General features: G+C 40.2%; 1 protein-coding gene across 2 annotated transcripts in view; it reads right to left on the bottom strand.

The window, feature by feature from the left end:
* Nucleotides 1–22,124, bottom strand: part of PRKCA (protein kinase C, alpha) — a 138,872-nt gene extending 116,748 nt beyond the window's left edge. The window contains exons 1-2 of one of the 2 annotated variants that reach the window (XM_014952259.1): nt 21,915–22,124; nt 18,572–18,603 (exon numbers count right to left, since the gene is read on the bottom strand). In XM_014952259.1, the coding sequence (XP_014807745.1) occupies nt 18,572–18,603; nt 21,915–22,087 (205 nt within the window). In that variant the 5' untranslated portion in view covers nt 22,088–22,124. The remainder of the gene's footprint in view (nt 1–18,571; nt 18,604–21,914) is intronic. The other variant, XM_014952260.1, reaches the window with a different exon arrangement.
* Nucleotides 22,125–22,138: the final 14 nt, after the last annotated feature.

The raw sequence follows: 22,138 nt of genomic DNA, 5'->3' as shown, positions 1-22,138 counted from the left end.
AACTATGTCTCCTTTGGCAGAGGTGGTCTATGGGGAAAAGCCTCTGCACAACAGGAAATTGTATTTCATCAGTAGGGCTTGAAGGGATTAACATGATATGAAAGAACACCAGAATTTATTAATCTTCTATAAAATATTGCAGATGTATCTAGCCCATGCAGCAACTGAACCAGGTTGCTCACAGAATCCCTCCCTCTGACAAACAACATTACACAGGATGCTTTCAGGCACGTTACACTTAAATCATGTCCCAGCACATTAAATGCCCCATGAGGAGTGCCAGAGCTTTCCTAGATTGCACATCATAAAAGTTACTCTTCCTTGTAAGATACCCATAAATAAAAGGCTGTATTGTCACAATATAGAGGGTAGGGGTTCCTCGGCTATTTTTAGCCCAGCCCAGCTGACTGCTGTAGCTCAGAGTGCAGTTTGCAGAGTGCAATAAAAGAAAATAAATCTGACTGTAAAGTAAGGAAAAAGATGGAGGTCACACAGAATTTGGTTATAAATTGACTTCTAATTATAATATTAAATGACTACACTTAGCATTTAAAGAATCAAAAAGTGTTTCAGAACACATTTCTAAAATATTTTGTTTGCTAAAATGACTTCTAATGGCAGAGCACTATAATAGAACCTGAATCCTGCCACTTACTAATTGCATTTTTGATGCAAGTACTGTCATAAAAGGCTTTAACAAATTTAAATAGCATGAACTACTTTTCACTTATTGCTAATAATAAAATATGAGTAACTGAAAAAAATAAGGGCCTTGCTAAAGACTCAAAAAGAGCTAGAAGTAAATAGTTCATTTAAAGTAAAATCTGAATAGTGAAAAAGTGGTGAAATATAAAACTGAAGTTTTTCAAATACATGCAAAACAACCCCCCATGAAAGTTTTGGTTTCTGGGAATACATCTCTTCCTGAAGTTTGATGTTGAAAGTGTTCTGAAACCACAGGAGACCCGTCCCAAAGCACAGGCCCAGCTGCAGAACCCCTGCCAGCTGCCCCAGGGAGGATGCCCCAGCTCCTGCTCAGGGCACTGCCCTCTGCCACCGCTCCTCCTGCTCCCTCTTCTCCGCCTCCTCCTCCTCATCTCCCTCTCCTACGTTTTCACAGGAATCTCTATCATGATGGCATAAATTCAGGGCAGGTAAACTCTTGCCAGGCACCAATCCCTTCCAGGGTGGGAGAGAAGAGAATTAGCCCACACAAGTTTCACCCCAGAAGCTGGAACTCTCTGGGCTGTAGGGGCAGGGCAGGACAAGCCACAGCATCACATCTCCTGCCCCACTGCTCCAGCACAGCCCTGCCCTCTCCCAGACCAGTTATGTGCTCTCCCTCCAGCCTGAGAGCTCCTAAACGAGGAAGAACCTGACTCCAATTGAGCTCAAAGGAGCTGAAGATGAAACAGGTGCTCCAGGATGAAGCAAGCGATGCCAGATAAGTGCAAATTCTTTTAGAGCTGAGAGGGGTTTTAGCTATGTTATATGCTGTAGTTTTAATACATCTGTTTCATTCCATCAGCTTCGAATAAGGAAACATCCCAAAGATGGTGATAGCATGCTGAATTTGTTGCTATCTGCAGAAATTAGTTACTATAAATAGCGTTTCCAGGCTTTTTAAGATGCAGCTGTATGAAGTTTCCACCAGAATCAAAATCACTAAGACATCAACTTACTGCATCATTGTCTACTCCACAAAGGTTGTCGCAGCATCCCACCACCATCCCATTTTTTTCTGAAGCCACCCTGGTCACACATTTTAATCTTATTCTCTTTAAAGATGGAACACCATCTGCAGCAAGCTTTTAAAAAGTTTCTTCTCTGTAAAGAGAATCCAGCAATGATAACAAAATTCTGTTGATATGAGTGGATTAAATTTTGCTGTGTTAATCATGACCCCAAACCAGTGCCGCGGTCTACAGGGATGATTCTAAATTTTTAAAATATAGTACAAGTCACACTCTATCCTTAATGTATGTTTGCCTCTTCAGCTCTTATACATAACCTTTCAGCTGCAAACAGTGATTTAACTAAGCCAGGACACACTATCAGTGTCCATAACAAAATGCAAAAAAAAAAAAATCTCTGACCTGCCTGGACTTCCTAGGTTAAATCTGTAATAGACTGAAACAGAGGAAGCAGTGCACTGACTTCCCAACCTAAATAAATAAAATCCTTTAACTATGAAATCAGAATTTATATTCACACCTGTCAAGCAAGTGATAAAATGACAACACTGGAGCAGTGAGAAGCTTGGGTCTGGCACGGGCAGGGTTGTTGCAGTTCACAGAAACTCCTCACAGAGCAGAATTAATGCCAGCTACATGGATGGTCTTAGGGACAGATTGCAGGAGAGCAAGCAGCCATTGAGAGAGGTACCCATTATCCATTTGTTCTCATTTAAACAACCCCTGAGTCATGCAGCAACCTACAGAAAGCAAGAGAGGATCAGAAGAGAATATGCTTCCTGAGCATAAAACTAAGATAACGTAACTCATTCTTCAGGTATAACAAGTTATAAAAATAATTCCTCATTGAAAGTTTACATTAACTCCCTCTGCTTCTAGACAATGACCTCCTCTATAGTATTCTGCTTGAAAAACCACAGCTTCCCAACAGCGATAACACACCACACTCCATTCAGCAGAGTAAGGGCACAGCCAGGAGCAGCTCCGAGCCGGCGAGGCTGCGCGGCTCCCGCTCTGCTCCTGCTCTGCTCCCACACTGACTCACCCTTCCGCTGCTTAGGACAAGGGTCCTTGCAAAGCACAAATGCATCTTGCACAAGACTTTGTACCACAGTGATGAAAGACAACAGTAGAAAGTCCTGTCTCACATATGTATCTCATGTCCTCGATTCTGACACAGTCCGTGTCCCCGAAGCACTGCTCACCATCACTTTTTTACAGGTGGAGACAGTATCAGTCTAACACACACACACAACACAACGCAATTACATTCTTAATGTTTTGGAGGCCTTAAATCAATGACAGAAATGCAGAGTATTACCATCCAAATCCAACATTTAGAAAAACCAGAGATATTTTTAGTTCAGAGTACTAGAAGCATGCTAGGATCTGCAAGTCCACATGTGACAAGAAGCCTCAGGGTGTGCATGCACAGGTTAACAAGCAAAACCAGAACACCTGGAGCTCTGATAAAGTTCTGCCTTCAAAATAGATCAGCAATCTATATGTAAAAAGTGGTGTTATCAGAGATCTCGGTATTTTCTCAGGAGACAGGATGCAGATTTTTTTTAACTCTGCAAGAAAACACCATCTTCACAAATGGCTCTTTTCATAACGCTGAACTGGAGACACAGACACGATTCTAGCAAACACACTGGTTTAGTGCATTCTTCCAGAGAAAGCTTCGAGTTTCCCATCAACACAAAAACCATTTTGGACACAGCTGTTTTGAAGGCAAAGAAGCTTTGACATTTTAAATTGTTCAATAGAATCTTTGTGTAAACTGGTCTCACGAGATAACTTAACAAATAAGATGTAGAGTTTTCCACAGCTTGACCGGACTCAAAAGCAATTCCTGTTTTAAAACCAGCACTAACTAATTTTAGAATTATCGTGCAGATACAACACATGTTAAGTAATACCCAATGCTCTACATCTCCTAAAACTGAAGTCCAAAATATGCAGTAGCAAACAGATATTTTTTTTTCTATTTTTGGACTGACATTTTTGAAGAATTTATTACCATGAGCGCTGAAAGAAACTGAGGCTTTATCCTGTGTTAACAAGTACTAGAGAACTCATTATCTGCCTTCAGGGCTTCCACTTCGAGTGCCACGTTGATGCTTTGCAAAGTTCCGGGGCTGTAATTGCCACTACAATTTTTTTACCCCCACACATGGGGCTTGTGGCACTTGTGAGATGGCAAGGAACGGAAAAGGCTGGGAGCGCTTGCAGTGGAGCTATGACAGGCAACTTTAGAATTATAAAACACAGTAGGACATCAATTTCTAAGAGCAGACATGTGGCCTTGAAAAAGCATCATCATGGCAACATGGATTATGCCATTAAAACAAATTAATAAAATATCAAAGTTGAGGGCTAAGCAAATGTTAACGGGTTGATTCATAGCCCTAATGCTTTCCTTTTGAATGCAGAAATTAAGACAACGTTCCTTCCAAAACAAGGAGGCAACGTACCTAGTGAAGTCAAGACCAAATCTGGAATTACAAGCAACTAGAACCTGCAAACTTCACCTCTTGGAAAGCCACGTATGCATTTAGGCCACTGCCCACCAGCTCGCACACAGGCAGATTTCAAACTGACAGAAAACCCGAACAAACCACAGCATTCACTTATGCAACAGCCAGAGAAACAAAACGGTTGGAGAGATGCCACATGAGCCCAACTCCAGCCAGGTCTGCTCGGGTTTCTGAAAAGAGCCCATTCAGATGGCCCACCCTGCGCTGCCCAGCACAGCTGTTTCTGAAGCCACTCCCCATTCTAGCAATGGTTTTCCCATCCTATTTCACAAAAGACTTAAACATATTTCCAACAGATGCATTTTGTACTCCAGTAATTTAGTGATATTTCCTGATGACTGGTTAACACAAAAGCTGTAGCTGGTTGATCCAAAGATTGCATCTGTTACCCTGCATCTCACCATCAGGTCAGAATGAATTTCTAACTGCAGAAAGAGATACCACAGAAAAATAAATTATTCTGGTTTCAAGCCTCAACCTTGGGATAATAATTTGCCCATGCAACAAGAGCTAGAATTAAGAGCTCTATTTTTTCAAAATAGGCTGTAACTGGGGGAAAAAGAACACCCCAAAAGAGATATTTTCTTATCAATACTACAGATGGCACAACACAAAATACCTCTTGATTGTTTTCTCAAGCAAGATCATTCTCTTTCCCATCACCCATTTGCTTTCTGTCAGCCTCATAATTTAATTAACTGCATACAGCAAAATAATCTGAACAGAAGAACTCATTTGACCTAAAACCTAATAGTAACTACAGACAGGACTTTGTTCAAGGAGCAAGTTTCTCCTACCACACCACACGTACCCAGAGCCATCTCCCGAGTTTTCCTTACACACAACAGCACCACAGGAACATCACACATTAAATGACGAGGACTCATCTGCTGAGAAAAGTTTTAAGTACATCATCTTCTGCTCTCTTGATAACTGTATTCTAAGATAAAAGAGGGGGGGGAGTTGGTACAAAGCATCATCTCCGTATCATTGAGCCTGGCAGAAGTCAGCTCTATGTGCTGAGTGCCATGGGCTTTTCCTAACAGGATTGACACCGTTGATTTCTCACACATGGCAAAATCATCCAAATTAATTCACACAGTGTATTTCTGTATTATACACACGCAGGGGATGAAGCCATTCTCTGAGTTACCTAGGAAGCAAGCATTGCATCTTCTCACTACTGCTTCTTAATTACTGTTACAAGAGAGGCATGTGTAGCAAGAACAATTTTTTGCCTGTTCTGCAAGTTGCCCACTCTCTCCTGAGGAGGTATATCATATACCCAATGCGTTTATAGCTCTGTCCTTACATACAACCATAACAAGCATGATTTACATTATATCAAGTATTTATATGACAATATTTTTCTGTAAATTTTTAAGAGATTATCATGCTTTTAAATTGAAATTGTAATACTGGGCTCAAGCAAATAATTTCCACTTCAAAAAAATACATATGGAAAGTGATAGAATAATATGTGCACATATCAGCATAGCTAGTGTCTCTCTAGCTTATAAACCTTCTGTATCAAGGGCATCTCTACTAAATATTAATACAGAATTCTACATAGTATGAAGCTTCAGTTATTCAGAGGATCTCTGCACTGAAAATAAAAATAAGTATTAAAGCCTATACTATTAACTACAGATTAAGGTCAGATCCCAACAGTTGTTCCATATAGAACAACATAACAGATAAACAGTCATTGACCGCGATACTGATCCATTCATGCAAAGCAGCTTGCAAGATCCAGGCTTTAAAATGTTAAGTACATTTATTAGCTCAACATGAATACAATCCTACACTCCTATTAAGAATACCCCAGAAGGCAGAACTGATATCAATTGGGTTTTGGAAGTTCTGGAAGTATATCAGTTCTGCTACCTGCTGGCCAGTCTAGTTTCCATTCTCTACAATTCACATTTGACAGCTCTAAAATCAACCCCACTGATTTTATCACCAATTTCCTTTTCATTTTGCCATGTTAAATGTCAAAGGATCCATATGTCTGACACTGCCCTTTTAAGTATTACAACAAAAGCTTAAAGATGACACCACACACATCCCCCCTCCCCTTCAAAGCAAGCCTCAATAAAACATAGGTAATGGTAAGAATTCAAAGGTCAGTATTTAAATAAGTTGAATAAAAGCCAAAAAGAGCAAGATTTATTAAAAATTTAATTCTACAGTAAGTTCTACAATTAGTACTCTTTCTAATGTATTGATTTAAATTACAAAATAAGCTCAATGGATAGTGTTTAGGACTCATTAAAATTTACTGAGCATATTTATCAGTGCTTTTGGCAGAAAGCTTGTTTCAAAAGCCTGCACAAACCCAACTAGACATCCCTCATACATTAATGATATATGATGAAGAGTTCTATTCCTTTCATCAATCTTCAGCTACGCATTTACTTCAGTAATCAATACTCCAAAGTTGTAACGTGTCCACAAATTCACAGCCTTGCATCAATGAATCTGTTCACTTAACATCCCCTAACATGAAGTCTCAGGCACTGTCAGTCACATTAACCTCACCACCCACATTTTATTGTTCAGGATTCAGAAGCACTTAAGATGACAGAAGCAGTAAAAAGCCTTGGGACTTTACATGCCCATTATCATGACCGGGTTGTTTAAAAACTGGAGCTGTAATTGCAGCATATGATTATAATATGTACAACACCACCACCACCACCGACCCAGAAAGAAGTTCAAGGCACAGGCAGGAAACAAAAGAATCTGAAGTCAACGACCTTCTACAGGAACCAACGGTGCCAAAGGTTTGTCCTCTCTCTTCCCAATATAGAAACGGCTCTATCATCAAATATTTTACAGTATTCTTATTAAATTTTCTATTCTATTTATATAAAAAAATAGAAACCTGGACTAGGACAAGGCATATTGCGCAAAAGTCAAAGTCAAGCATAGCTGCTCTGTCCCAGATACTGAAGCAGTTCTAGGCTTCCAGGGATGTCCTGCCTGATAGACTTTCAGGAGCACCCCTCAAACTAATGGACCCTGTTGTCAAGTATCCAAACCCATAGAAACTATGCAAAACATCTGCTGCTACGAAATGATGATGCAGCATATACCGAATTATGAATAAAATAAAAGCCTTAAATATTTGTAATATAATGTATTTATATTCTAAAATGAAAGTGACACCTGGCCTTGTACCAGGTTTAATAATATAGAACATAATTCTGGTTTTGCAAAGTGTTCAAAGAAACCTGAGCTTAAGCTTAATTGAACGAACAGAACTTCATACAAACATGCCAACTGAACTGTTCCTCATTATACAGCGTCATGGAGCCGATACAGGACTCCAGATTCACAGAAATCTTAGAAATAACCTTCGCTGACTTCTGCTTGTATGTCAACAAGGGCAGGCGTGAGTTTTACAGCCCACAGTATTTATCAGGCACACCTGGGTATCTAAAGCAGAACAAAACACTGAAGTACTTCTCGGTGAAACAACTGGCAATAACAGCACAGACACCACCAGCATAAAATCATCTAATGCAACAGCGTGCTGTGCAGTTGGCACAAGGACCGTGCGATCTATTAGGAAACAATACCACTTCTGAGAAAAAAATATAAAACATACCCAGCACTTGCACTTTAAAACCCTCTTCAGCATCTATGCAGTTCTTCCATGCTTTTTTAGAGGGAAATCAGGGATCTTACTGCACAGGCAATTCAGAAATTAACACTGAAGCACCTATACACACAGGCCAGATTCAGACAAGCAAATAGCACCACAAAGAAATAAATTACCATGAGAAAACACCTCCTTTTTACCCACTGATATATGGGGATAAGAATGGAACTTTAATAAGTTTTCATATTTAACAAAACACATTTTCCTCCCTGGGTCTTCAGACGGTTGCGACAGTCGTGTTTGCTTGTCACGGGCGTACAATGCAACAGAGACACCACAAGACACAGTTCTACTGAGCTGCACAACTAGATTTATCAAGCCTTTATTGTGTTTTAAAGGTTCACAGCTGAGGATCTCTCAATAACAGCAAAGGGAATTCTAAATAATATCTAGGCAGCAAAAGATTGGAAACAGAATAAAACCAAAATTATGTTTTCCTCCCTTCTTTCCATAAACTTGCAACATTTGTCTCAACAGGCCTAGAGACAGAACTGAAAAAATGTACAGGAGTGTCCCTATTGCCTTCTGCTGTGTTTGCATCCACTTGTATTAACAGCAAAGTTCCATTTTATAAAAATATATCCAACAGATGTAATTTGCAAAAGCCGATGACAAGAAAGGAAGATATAAAACTGACATACTTGGAATGCTCTCAAATTTAATTCATTTAAAGTAAAAGTTAGCAAACAAGGTAAGAGCAATCCAAAATCTGACTAATTTTAAGGCACATCACAAGCTCAATCAACTAACCTGCCACGATGGAAAAACCTGAAAGAAAATGCATACACCCTTGTTGCATTAGTCTATACCTATATTTATTGTAACATGTTTTTTAACATTTCCTTCCAGTCAAACAAGTTCAGGAAACTGTTAGGTTGAAATCCATTCATTTTCTAAAATTCTGGAACGGGAGAAGATTGAGATGCCCAGACCCTGTCATCACCCCGCAGGATGGCAGCATCTTCAGACACACAAAAATTTTCTGGGCTCAAAGCCTGTGTGCAAAATAATGGAGAACTGGTTCAGGGGACAGGTACCAGAGAAGAGGTGGCACCAGACGACGGTTCTTTGCCCAGAGAATCAGGAGCTGCCATGGAAATGCACACAGTGCGAGACAGAAGCAGGAGGAAAGACACTGCAGACACCCTCTCACAAGCAAAAGCAATTATGAAGGAGATCGTTTGCACCTGCCTGAAGTTTGTTTCAGCTTCCCTGCAGAGAGAAGTGGTAAGAATGCTGGTAAGACTGCAGGTCATGGCTACTGACAACATAATCTTTGGAAAAACTTTTAAAATCAACCCACTAACACACTAACATACACAATAACTTCCATAAGATAAGCCTTATCTCGTCACTCTGCCAGAACAGAAACATTCGCCTTTTTTTAATATTAATGACCAATTTCTTGAGAACAAGAACACTTTGACATGCCTTCTGGCTGATGTTCTGGTGAGTAAAAAAAAAAAAAGAAAGTAAAACCTCAACACAGACTACAAGTTGAAAGAAGATAAACTATTCTTCCAGCTCCTCCTCATACATGAATAATGTTCTGTTTACTGAGGAACTAAAATAACACATTTAGTACACATTCCAGAGAAGTTAAAAATGCTATTAATTTTAAACGAAAATGAAGAATGAAATATCTGTGCTTTGGAAAGAGTTACATTGAGAATAAAACTTAGCACTTTGAAATAAGAATGTCTCTCTTCAGTCTGCACCTTGCAGTATGCACTTTTCCCACATTTAATAGTAAAATAAGGAACATTTCTTAACATGTACTGAGGAGACACACTCATGTCCTTTATTAGTGGTTTTGAAACCCAAGCATACAGGACCCCACATTCTAACCATGTGCTTCCTAAAGATTTAAAATTGGAAAATGGCTAATTAAATTGGTGACAATATTCATTATGTTATCATTCTAAGGATCATTTGGAGGCAAAAAAACCAGCTAATTTTCAGAAACACAATCTTAAAGTTTTGCTCCAGAATAAAAAATAAAACTTCCAATTGCAATTACAAACTTCATTTATCTATATGTAAATGTTTGCAACACAACAATATTAACAGCTTTATACAATTCTTTTGATTGAAGCTAAAGGAAAAAAAGGGGGGCAATGGCTGCAACCCTAGTTAGAAATACAATTGCTTTGTGAATTGTGAATCGATTATTTTCTTAGCAAAAAGAAAAACGAAAACAACTTGCCAATTATTACACAATGTAAATAAAGCCTTGAGTGTGCCAGACAAGCTATCTGTGCTGATCAAGGTCCATTCATAGACACTTCTCACAGTGTCAAAACCTATTTACATAATCGTAAATGAAGAGCAAATGTTTTCCTACATCTTGACTGGCCACTGTATAAAGACAAGTATTAACTAGAATTTTGCAGCTTCATTTTAAAAACTAAAAACCAGCAAATTAAGAGAGTAATAATGACCATATTTTTGGTGTTTCTGGGCAAACTTGCATTTTGAGTTTAAAAAATGGGCTTCTGTATCAGTCTAAACAAATTTTTTAAAAGACATTTTGTAAACAATACGAGACAGACAAAAATAATAATTCCAGTAAGCTCCTACATTTATAGGGCCATACTCCAGACTTCTAATAAAGCTCATTTGATTAAAAGATTTTAATTAATAAAGGCAGGATTGCGTTTTCAAAATCTACATAAAGTCACTAGAAGATAGTCTGAAAAAAGGCACATATGTCTGCAGCACCTTACATTCTAAGTTATATAATTGCAGAAAGGAACCAAAGAGAACTTCATGTAAATTGAATTATAATTAAGAGATCTGAGTAAGTGACAATGAAAGCCACAGAACGATAGGTACACACATGTTCGGTTGCCTGACTTACAAGGTAACTGCTATGAATCACATTTATGGAAGGCAGGATTCATAAAGAGCTGCAACTGAAAAATTAACAGCTGATAATCAACTCCCAAGCTCCCAGCCTCTACATGCCTTCAACAAGCACTGCTGAAATCAGCCAGAATTATAATGTTCAGCATCTACAAGTATTTAAGAACACTTAAAGCGTAGTTCCTGTTAATAATTATACACAAGAGAGTCCTTCACTCTTAGACTTTTACGCTTTTTACTGATGATGTAAAAACTGAGAAACTAAGCGAAATGTATTTATCAAATAATTTATTATTTTTACCTTTCACCCTAAAGAGAAACATGCCACAAAAACAAACATAAGAAAAAATCATTATTGCATCCTAACAGTGAAATCTGGTTTCTTTATCTTTCTACAACTTTCTTTCCAACATTTCATTAAATTCCACTCATGGCATAAGTCACTTGCATCCACAAAAATCCTGTATCAAATTAACACCATATGTGGCTGCATATCAGCAGTTGATATGCAGTATTACACCAAAGCAGAGGGGAAAATAAAGAGTATGCCAAACTTTATCTCGCCCAGGACTCAAACTAGTTTATCTGTCAACTCAGAATGAGCTATCACTCCCACATGTTTAATTAGAAGCTGAAGAGCTTCACAGAATTACATCCAGGGCACTGAACAGTCAGTTTCTTTTAGCTGGAACACACTGCTGGGATATCTGACTGATTCAAGTAAACAACCCAAAACTTAACATGTTACAAGTGTGGGAAGGGTGAGGATGGTTTTGCCCTTGAAATGTAATACAAGAAAAGAAACTTTTGCTGCATGCTAAGATTTAATTACGTTCCAGTTTTGAGCACAGTATCACCAAGGAAATTTTCTAGAAAACCAGAAGTACAATGGCATATTTCTCTACTTTACTCTCACATTCTATGTAGAGTGAATTCTATATTTAGTGAATTGTGTATTACGCATCTATTTGATATATAGGTATTTTTTTTTACGATGCATATGGTTGTAGTAACAGAGATTCCTCACAGACATGGATACATGTATCTTCACCCTTCTGACAAAGATGCCCTACTGTCCTTTCTACAGAGCAACGATGGCTGGACACGACACATCCCCTTTCTGCATCGGAAACACCTGCTGAAAGCATGACCAGTCTGTCTGTGCTACCGAGTGATGCTCCAACTGGAACAGATTTGTAGAGGAAAACAGTGCTAAGAAATAGACACCGCTGCAGTCCCCCTTCAGGGGGTTTAGGTGGGGTGAGCTGCAGGGTGACCCATCGACCAAACACCCTTTAGCACCTGGGGGACACTGAGTGTGCTGTGTATCACAGCCCTCTGGTGGGGATCATCCAAAGGAAATCCCAGGCCACCCAGCAACGCACACCAAAGCTCTCCAAAAGCAGGGATGACTGGGATACACATTTCCAAAGGGCTTTGATGATCTGAACAAACACTGATGTATCAGCACTCGCTAAGACTCGGGACTTCACCCGCATGTCAACGCTGTTCTCAGTAAAAACTTGGAACATGAGTAATTTCACAAAGATCTCTCAGAGTTCAGCTGCGGGGATGGCAACAGATTCTCGGCGTACACTGGGATCAGGCAATTAACAGCAATGTATTTCCTCATAATATGGGCCAGACGCTGCACAGGGAAGGAAAAGGACAGCCGAAGGGGGGGAAGAATAAACAAAAGCTGACAAGTCAAATGCACAACAAGCATCTTATCTGCATGTTTATAATCTGTATGTCAGATTATCTGCAGATCATGAAAATCACTGTCCTTTTGAGAAGGAGTCCACAGATTAGGCTGAGGGCGAAAGGCCAACGGGAAGGACAAAGCTGGCTAGGGGAATTGTGGAAACTAAGTGTGCCCAGACACAATTTATGCTCCCGGGTGGTTTTTTTTATTTTGTTTTGGTGTGGTGTTGTTGGGGAGGGTTTGAGGTTGGGTTCCATTTTTGAACAGATACCTCCAAGTTATACGCACAAAAATACGTTAACAAGTCAGCTGCTTTAAGTAGATCTGTGATAAGTTTCCATTTCATAAGAGTTCATGCTGACTGTTAAGTTACATACAAGGCATGAACAGTCACAGACTCAGTGACTTCCACGGAATTTATTTCTCAATCTCAGGCTTACAGAAAGACTAGTTAATGTAAACTGCAGCACATGACTAAGAAGTAATATAAAAAGCGTGAAGAAAAACACACACATTATTCAAACTGTGGTCTGTAATATCTGATCTTACCACAAAAACGATAATGACACCAGAGAAGGAATCCTGGCATAGAGAGGAGAACTTCCTTTGTATCTTATCCACCCTTTGGCAATAACACTTCCAAGGAAGGAACACAGAAAATATTTTCTATGTGACAAAACACAGCAGTGTAATACATTTTCCTTTTTTTTTTTTTTTTTCTTTTGTTACAAAGGAAAATGAAGATAGTAAAATGAACAATGAAACCGCTGGTAGGGGAAACACAACCATAAGGAAAGAAAACCAAGAAGTAAGCCTTGATCCATACACAAGAAAAGAATTAATTGTGTTGCTTCCCCTATAAACTTATTATAACAGAACTGAGGATTAACAGAAACTGTTTATATCAACCAGGTCACAAGTGTTCAGAGGTTTCCCTGGTTCAAATAATTAGATCAGATACAGCATTAAAAATCAGTTTCTTGACCACCTCCTCTATACAGACCTTTAGTACCACTTTTTTAATAAAACCAGATGATTTAAAAAGGAGGCAGCATCTGTAGATTCTTTGTTCTTTTCATTGTAGAAGAGAGGTCAAGAACTAGTGGATAAAAGATAAACAGCGCAGAGGAAATGAAGGGCTGGCTTAACGTGCCAATGTTATGATATTTGCAAGGACAGTAAAAAAAGAATAAAATCCAACCATTTCCAATTTTAGTGAAGTAGTTACTATACATGTCTTATGAGCCCAGAGCCAGCACTGTTAGGAAGTGTAGCTAGCATTGCACCAGATATTCCAAAAAGCTGACCACATCGACTTCAGATAAAATTCAACATTCAGAAAAAATAGTCTGAAAATAAATTGAGGGAAGATAGGGAAAAAAAAAGTGGAAAGAGCAACAGCTGCACAGATTGGCTAAACGTAATAATCTGCTTTAATCAATGTCCATAATTTTTATTTAAGTAAATCAGAGAACAAACCTGAGACTCTTACTTCACTAGTTATTATCCTTAAGCCAAATGTATTTCAAAGCTGAACTGTAGGAGAATATTGCACTTCAGCAGACCCTGCCGAAATCACAAAAGAGGGAAAACTTGCAGTTGGTAACTACAAATTTTGATTTGGAGAGAACTGACCAGAGGTCCTTAATTGGGAACATGAGTGGAGCGCATTCATATTACTGTAACTAAAAATATTTTCACCTCGAGGAACTTGCTGAGCCTTCAGTGCTGAACTTAACATCTAAACATACATCTAAACAGGTTCTTCAGCGTAGTCTGTCACACCCCAGTGAGCCACTATTTGTTGTGCTCTCTTCACCAGAAAAAAAAAACAAAAACTTTTCTTACAAATCAAACAGAAAGAAACAGATATAGGTTATACTCAGAGTGTAACAGTGAATATCAAAAGAACAATGAAGCCAAAATGTAGCTTAAAAGCTTGCTTAATTTAAAGTCTGCTTTCTTAAAAGAGGAACTTTTATACAGTGGCAGACTGAAAAACGGTTTAGATTATTCCATTTTTCACATTCCTCTTGCAGTATTTCCAGGTGCATGTCAGAAAAAAGCTCTCAGTATTACAGACAGCTTGCTGTCCTGCTTGACAATGTAAGAAAACAAAACAAAGCCTTAACGCACTTAAACAATCTTACCATCATGTTTTCACTACCATGAAGACAATCAACAGAAAACAGCAAAAACAAAACAACATAATAAGAACTCCTGCTTCAAAAGCACAGTATTTTAGAATAGTTCCAACAATAGAACACAAATCTCAAACAGCAAAATGCTTCCTGATAAGAGGAGGTAGTAAAACACATATCCTTAGGAGGAAGTTAATCCAGCTGAACTCTTTCAAGTTCATTTTCAAATTCACACATTACCAAAGACAGGCCCTGACCTGTTTCACTGATACTTCTTGACCCCGAACCCACTCTCTGAAAAAACTTATTTCCAATAATGCAACAGAATTCTGCAGCCTCCCCAGGAAATAACTCATCACAACTCATAGCTGTAAACCTAAGGAGCCTTTCAGAGGATCTGTTCGCCAGCACACGCAGTAACGACCCAGAGTAGAACACACACATTAAGGAAGACAAACTACGTACAAGGTGGACTGTCTCTTGCTAAGCATTTGTGTGGTAATAATGCAATTGCACCCTCTCTGCTGCATTAAGGGCTTTAAGAGCCATCCAAAATTGAATTTATTGTCTTTTGCAAATTCACAGGGTTCCCATAAAAATAAGGAGGAAAAAAAAAGAATTTAGCAAAGCTTTTTAATAAAATAAAATATTTCTCTTCAATTCCACAGAACTCATTTAAATGTTTTTACATAATGCCAAACATTTCAACAGAAATACACACATCGAAATCAGAAGACAAAAATGATTACATACAACCAAAAACATGTTCCAAGGCTCAAAGTAAGCCCAATGAAAAAAGTATTAGTGGTCCACAAAAAGATCATTACAGTATAGCATTAAGATTTAATTTAAATAAAAATTACATTTAAGCATAATATAAAAATTCTTTCTTTTGAGGGCATCTCAAAAATTAAACTAGAACTGTATTTATTGTGACATTTTTTAAAGGAAGTTTTAAAAAGATGTAAAAGCATACTGTGTTAGCTGCATTGTTTAGTACTGCATAAACACTAAGTTAGGACTTTTGTTTACTTAAAGAATTACTAACACAAATATTCATAGAATAATTGCTGTTTCTGAGAGGATGCATTACTATTATGGACCTTCCCTCTGGTAATAAAGGCCACAGGGATTAAAAAAAAAAACTTTGGAAATAATAAAACCACCAACTCTGAAACCTGCCTGACACCAGGTTTCTGTCTAGCAGGAAATTTTACAACACTCTTGAAAACAGAGCTAAAAAAGTTTCTTATAATGGAAACTCTGATGGACCAAGAACTATAGTTATACAGGAGCTGTCACTGTAATATTCTTTCCTTTCCTTCATGTCACACCAAAATTTCCACTTTATTCTTCAGTTGTCATTCTTTTCTGTAAAGGTAGTCAATTAAAGAAACTAGGGAGTTCTGCAACCTACCTTCACAGAATCATCATGGTTGGAAGGGACCTCCGAGATCATCGAGTCCAACCACAAAAAGCAAACAAACAAAAAAAACAACCAACACCACACACACCCCACCACATCCCACACACCCACAAACCAATAATCTCGGGCACCAGAGCATGCCCTGAAGAGCCATGTCTACACGTTTCTTAAATACCTCCAGGGATGGTGACTCCACCACCTCCCTGGGCAGGCTGTTCCAGTGCCTCACCACTCTCTCAGTAAAGTAATTCTTCCTAATCTCTAATCTAAACCTCCCCTGCCCCAACTTCAGACCATTTCCTCTGGTCCTGTCATTATTCCCTTGGGAGAAGAGACCAACCCCCACCTCTCTACAGTCTCCTTTCAGGGAGTTGTAGAGGGCAATGAGGTCTCCCCTCAGCCTCCTCTTCTCCAAACTAAACATGCCCAGTTCCTTCAGCCTCTCCTCATAGGACTTGTTCTCCAGACCCCTCCCCAGCTTGGTGGCTCTCCTCTGGACACGCTCCAGCACTTCAATGTCCTTCCTGTAGTGAGGGGCCCAGAACTGAACACAGCACTCGAGGTGAGGCCTCACCAGTGCCCAGTACAGAGGCACGATGACTTCCCTACTCCTACTACCTTCTAGTTTCACACTTTTTTTTTTTAATTTTTCATGTTTTCACTAATTTTCATCACTAATTTTTCTTTTCAGCTTTAGCTGGTGACTTTTTGGATGCAATCTTCAGAAAGCCAAAAAAATGTGACTCAGCTGCTTAACTTTATCAGGGAGCTTTGTTTTTCAAGACTATTACCCCAAGAGAACAAACTCTTTGATTTTGATGACAATCAAATTTAATGAATGAAAGCAAAAACTCCACTACCTAATTAGCGCACCAACAATAATTTCCTACAAACTTCCTGAAATTTGAATATTTCTTAGAGATTTTGACTATGTAATAATACAGACAAGAACACTGAATACAACAGTGTCCATCGAAGAGAAGCTTGCTCTGAGGCATACAAAAGTCAGGTTTGAACATATTTAGATGCCTGAAAAGCATCACTTCTGAAGTATTTAAAAAATAATAATAAAAAAAATAATCAAGCTGTTCTACTGCTTTTACTCTTGGTTGTGTTGTGCTCATTCATGGTGCAAACTGCAAAGCTTAAGATAGATAACTGTATCATTTAAATGCAGCCCAAATTATTCTCCCTATACCAACAGAAATCTCTAACAAACAACCAAATAATTCCTTAACTAGGAATCACTGGGATTCAGGAAGTGCCATTCCACTGCCGACTAAGGACTACAGACTTATCTATAGCACTGCTCTGGATGCCATGAGCAGCAAAAACCAGGAGGATACCTACAGAATTTAGTATTAACATCTTGGGACATAGAGAAATTTATACACAAGATTCATAGTAAAACCATGGCTGCATGCTTACCTTAATGCAGCATGCCAACGCTTTCACCATGTCTCTCTGCAAGTTTCTACTTGCAGAAAGAAAAATATCTATTGCAACATCTTTAAGAGGCATCGTTCTTTTACATTCAGTTTCTCAGGGGTTTAATTTCAAGAAGTATCAACTTCCACAAAAATACCACAGAATCCATAATTTCACCAACTACTAAGTAAAAGCAACATTCAGGATAGTCAAACTGGCTTTGAAGCATTAGTAAATAACCATTACAAAAATGTAATGAAAGAAACAACCAAAAGGTTGTTACATCTGTGAGTGAAATGACAGGGAAGAAGGTGGGGGGAAGAGAAAGAGACAACAAAAAGCCTCATCCTAATTAGGTAAATATATGACATAGAAAAAAAAACAGTTGGGTGTGGTCATTTTATGATTAAATGCTAAATAATGATAAGAACTTGGCAAAAATACAGAATATGTGAGAATACAGTATATCACGCTCTGGCTTTCATGTATATCATTATCTTCCCCTACAGCAGCTTTCAGTTTCTCAAGGTTAGCAGAATTTATTAAATTGGTGATTTCGTAGGGGTGGATTTTTTTGTAATTGGGTATTACATAAGACAGAAAAACGCTGCCTGTCCTAAGAAGTAGTTCAAACCAAAGGTCCTCCTAAGCATACAGTGCATGAAAATTAAAACCAGGGAGTCTGGGTTATGAAAAGAAGCCATATGACTAAAAAGTGAATCCATTTTCCAAGACGCCCACACAGACAAGAGCTTCTGATGTGAAAAATGGTCTCTGCAAAAGCTAAATTGCACAGATTATTTTCATGAAAAGTTAGAAGCTGCACTACATGCAGATTATATGACATTTACTGTGATGAGATTTTTAAAAAAACATACATGTTTTGTGTTATTACAGTACGAACAATAACTTGATTGTTCAATGTATACGCTATAAGTGCCAATGGTTATTTAATTGAATAATTGTCTTCCTTTAGAATTTACATAGGCAGAGATGCTTGCTTAATTTTTCCAGGCTTGTTTCCCTCTTGCTGCAGGCAAGTTTTGGCTGCCTTCAAAGTTAGACACAACAATGTGCACTAGCCAACAAAGCACTTGGGGCTTACCTTGGCACTGAAATCCTTGCTTCCCAAACCCCCTGCAAGAAAGAAAAAAAAAAAAAGACCTGTTTTAGTATGTTTAGTTATAATTTCTTCTCAATGATCTATATCAACATAAAAACAGAATCACATTAAATAACTTCAGATGTTGCTAAGATAGCAACAAATTTTAAAATATACAACACAGAACAGCCCACCCATTTCGCAGCAGAGAACAATAGCTGTCACCAGCTATGTAATTTCAGCTTCTGGCAACAATATTTTTATTATTATTATTTTACAAGCTATTTTGGATCTACAATTATCATCCTCTGTGTTTATTGCATAATATTTCAACTCATTTAATGTCACACATATACTTAACAGCAATGTAAAATATTCCAAGTTCTAGCAAAGGCGTATAAAACAAAACAGATTCAGTTTTTCATCCAAATTTTAGGACTACATGCTGATGCTGTTCCGTGCCTCAGCTAGATACCAGCTGTTTGTTTTATGGAGAGAAGATGTGCCCATTGGTTTCCTACTGATTGTTCTCCCAGCTTCCTTGTTCATTTCCATAACAAAACACAAGTGTGTCTGTAATCCTCTACCAGTGCACATGGTGACACACAAGGTTGTACCTGGTATCCAGGGTTCCCACACATTCCAGCACCTCTGGCACTGTTGTTGGTTTTATTTATTTGTTTATATTTAAACATTCAACATTATCTTTCCACTAAAATAAATATTTTGAGTGTCCTCCCTATAAACACGTCTCTGCATTTTCCCCTCTTTGCAGAATGTTTTTATCTGGAGAGCTGGAGCTGCTGACGCTCAGAGACAAATGAGCCAAAGCCGTGAACTGCAGGAGCCAGCCAGTAGGCTGTATGCAACTGACAACACCAAGTTTAATTATAAAGCTTTGTGGAAGTGTGTTTAAAAAAATTCTGTCAACAATTTTCCCCACTTTATTTATTTGTTTAGAGAAGAAACAAAACCTTCAGCACACTGTTATTTCAGGTGGAAACCAAAATTATGCAGCTTGGAGTATTTCCACACGTTTCTGTGCAACAGTCTCGACTTGTTATTGCTATAAGTAGGCCTAAACTAGTAAAACCAGGAGAAATATAGAATTGTTTGTTTGCTTGGCAGCATATGTGACTACACTATACTGTCATTCTGCTGCTGGTATCTCTTGTCTTCACTGACGTAAAAACCATGTACCAACAGCAGGACTAAGAACACGAAATAGACTTTACATAGATTTTCATCCTTTTGAACGCTCCTCTTATCTCCTCTAGAACCTCTAGAAGCATTCTTCAGTGCTTGAGCTGAAACCATACACTAACCAGCTGCAGTCCACTCCCTCATCGGTTATAATGTATTTTAAGTAGAAGGTCTTTAAAAAAATATCAACACTTGTGAAACAAAGTAGATACGTAAAAGTTGTTTAAGATAAGGAGGCACTAACTATTTCAGTAAATATTACCTGGCCAAATGTAATCTAAGAAAACAAATCTATTTGCGTAGTTCATTGAAAGGTAGTATTTACTATTCTTTATAATGTAAAACATGTTAATTGGCACATGTCCCATTGGAAACAGATGAAGCACTTTTTATGGGGTATGATGCTTATTCAAGAGTGGCCCATCTTCAAATGAGGAAATGAGAAGTTCTCTAAGTTGTCACTCACTCGATGAATGTTAAGAGCTTCCTTAACAAGCAAAAGACAAAGAGCACAGCTACTCTTGCCACCTGTCAGCTACAGGAAACCCTTTCATTTTCACATCCATCCTGTCAGCGGGTGGCTTTTCTCGTGACAGCATTCCACTTTGTTTTTTAATTGTGCTCGTTATCTTCACAAACACAGTGTGACAATAACCCTGCAGCATTATTTCACACCTCCCAATTCATTCTGTTTTATATTAACTTTGAACCAGTTTCTGAAGGTCTCACTTTTACAACACCAAACTGGATTTTTTTTTTTTTCCGAAGAGGAAAAAATTAATTAATAAAAAAGAACAACTCAAAAAGTTGACCTGTTTCTCCTAATTTCTTCTGCAGTCTACCTATCTCAGTTTTCCTTCCTTTCCTGTCCTCCCTTACTCTGCAAATAGATTTCAATCATTTCAGGAGCAATCACAGTCTAGTCTTCAGCATGCAACCTGGGGAAAACTCAAGAAGGAAGGCAAAGCTCCCTGCCCAGGTGCGTAAATAGAAAGGAAAAGAGCAAGACACCTGCCCACAGACACAGAGCCAACCGGGTGCAGACCCCTCTAGACCTTTTACAACTTTGGCTAAAATAAATCACAGCTCTCCTCTCCAGCAAGGCGGCCCGCGGTGAGAGCTCCAGCAGCAGCGCAAGGCTGAGGCTCAGCCACCGCGCAGGGGGAGGAGAGGAAGCCCGAGCCGTCTGTTGTGCGCACTCGCTGGGTGTACAAAACACACGGGCACACACCCGCTCCTCTTGCCTCACCCGGCCGAGGGCAGGGGAAGGAGCCAGCACCTCCGCTCGCCCACTCGCCCGGCCCGCGGGGGAGCTGCCGCCCTGCCCAGGCGAGGGCACGGCAGGAACCCATAGGTATATTTTTCCCTAAGAGCTTAGTAATCAGGGTGTTGGTAGGAAGTTTTCCTCCCTTCCTCCCCTCTCTCCAGCAAGAGCCCTTTTCTTAAAAAAAAAAAAAATCCCTCCCTTTCCTAAACACGTAACGTAGCAGCGGCGGCACCGAGCGCTCCAGCCTCCCTGCCCTCCCTCTGCAGCAGGAGGAAACAAAGCAGGCACCGATGGCAAAGTTAAAGGCAGGGCTGCAGAAGTTGTGCCACACAGCAACACCCACAACCCGAAACAGAAACCCCCCGTCTCTCCCGCGGCGGCTGGAGCGCCGGCCGAGCTCCCCTCCGCCGGGCACGGCGGGCACCGAGGCGGGAGCCCGGCGGGTGAAGCCGGCCAAGGCAAGCGACACCCGGGTCGGGGGGGGACAGGGGGACAGGAGCTGAGGAAATGCAAATCTGGATGATGTGGGAAGGGACGTCCCCCAGTGTGGCTCTTCAGAGCCGCCCGGCCCCTGCGGCACCGGCCAGCGCTGCCCCCCCGGGCGTCGGCAAGTTCCGGGGCTCCCCCCGCCCCGAGACCGGGGCGCCCCAGGCTCGGGCAGGGGCCCCTCAGAGCCCCACCGGGAGGAGGGTGCGACAGAGCCGGGGCAGCGAAGCGACACGGCTCTGCCCCACCGGGGCTCACCTGCCCGACCCGGGGGAAGAGGCCGGAGGCAGCCGAGGAGGAACCGGCGGGTGGGAGGGGAGGGACGGCGGGGTCTGTCCCGGGGCGGGGGGGATGCCCTACAGCTGAGCGGGCGCCGCCGGGGTCTCTCACCAGATGAAGTCGGTGCAGTGGCTGCAGAAGGTGGGCTGCTTGAAGAAGCGCGCGATGAATTTGTGCTCCTTCACCTCGTGCACGTTCTTCTGCCTCAGGGCCCCCTTGCGAGCGAAGCGCCGCGCCGCGTCCGGGGCCGCGCCGGGCTCGGAGCCCGGGAACACGTCGGCCATAGCGCCCTCCTCTCCGCCCCCCCGCCGGCAGCCGAGCCGGGCTGCGCCGGG

This window comes from Calidris pugnax, unplaced genomic scaffold, assembly GCF_001431845.1.
Source record: "Calidris pugnax isolate Ruff unplaced genomic scaffold, ASM143184v1 scaffold206, whole genome shotgun sequence".
Classification (NCBI taxonomy): Eukaryota; Metazoa; Chordata; class Aves; order Charadriiformes; family Scolopacidae; genus Calidris; species Calidris pugnax.
This window is presented reverse-complemented; position numbering and strand designations above follow the sequence as displayed.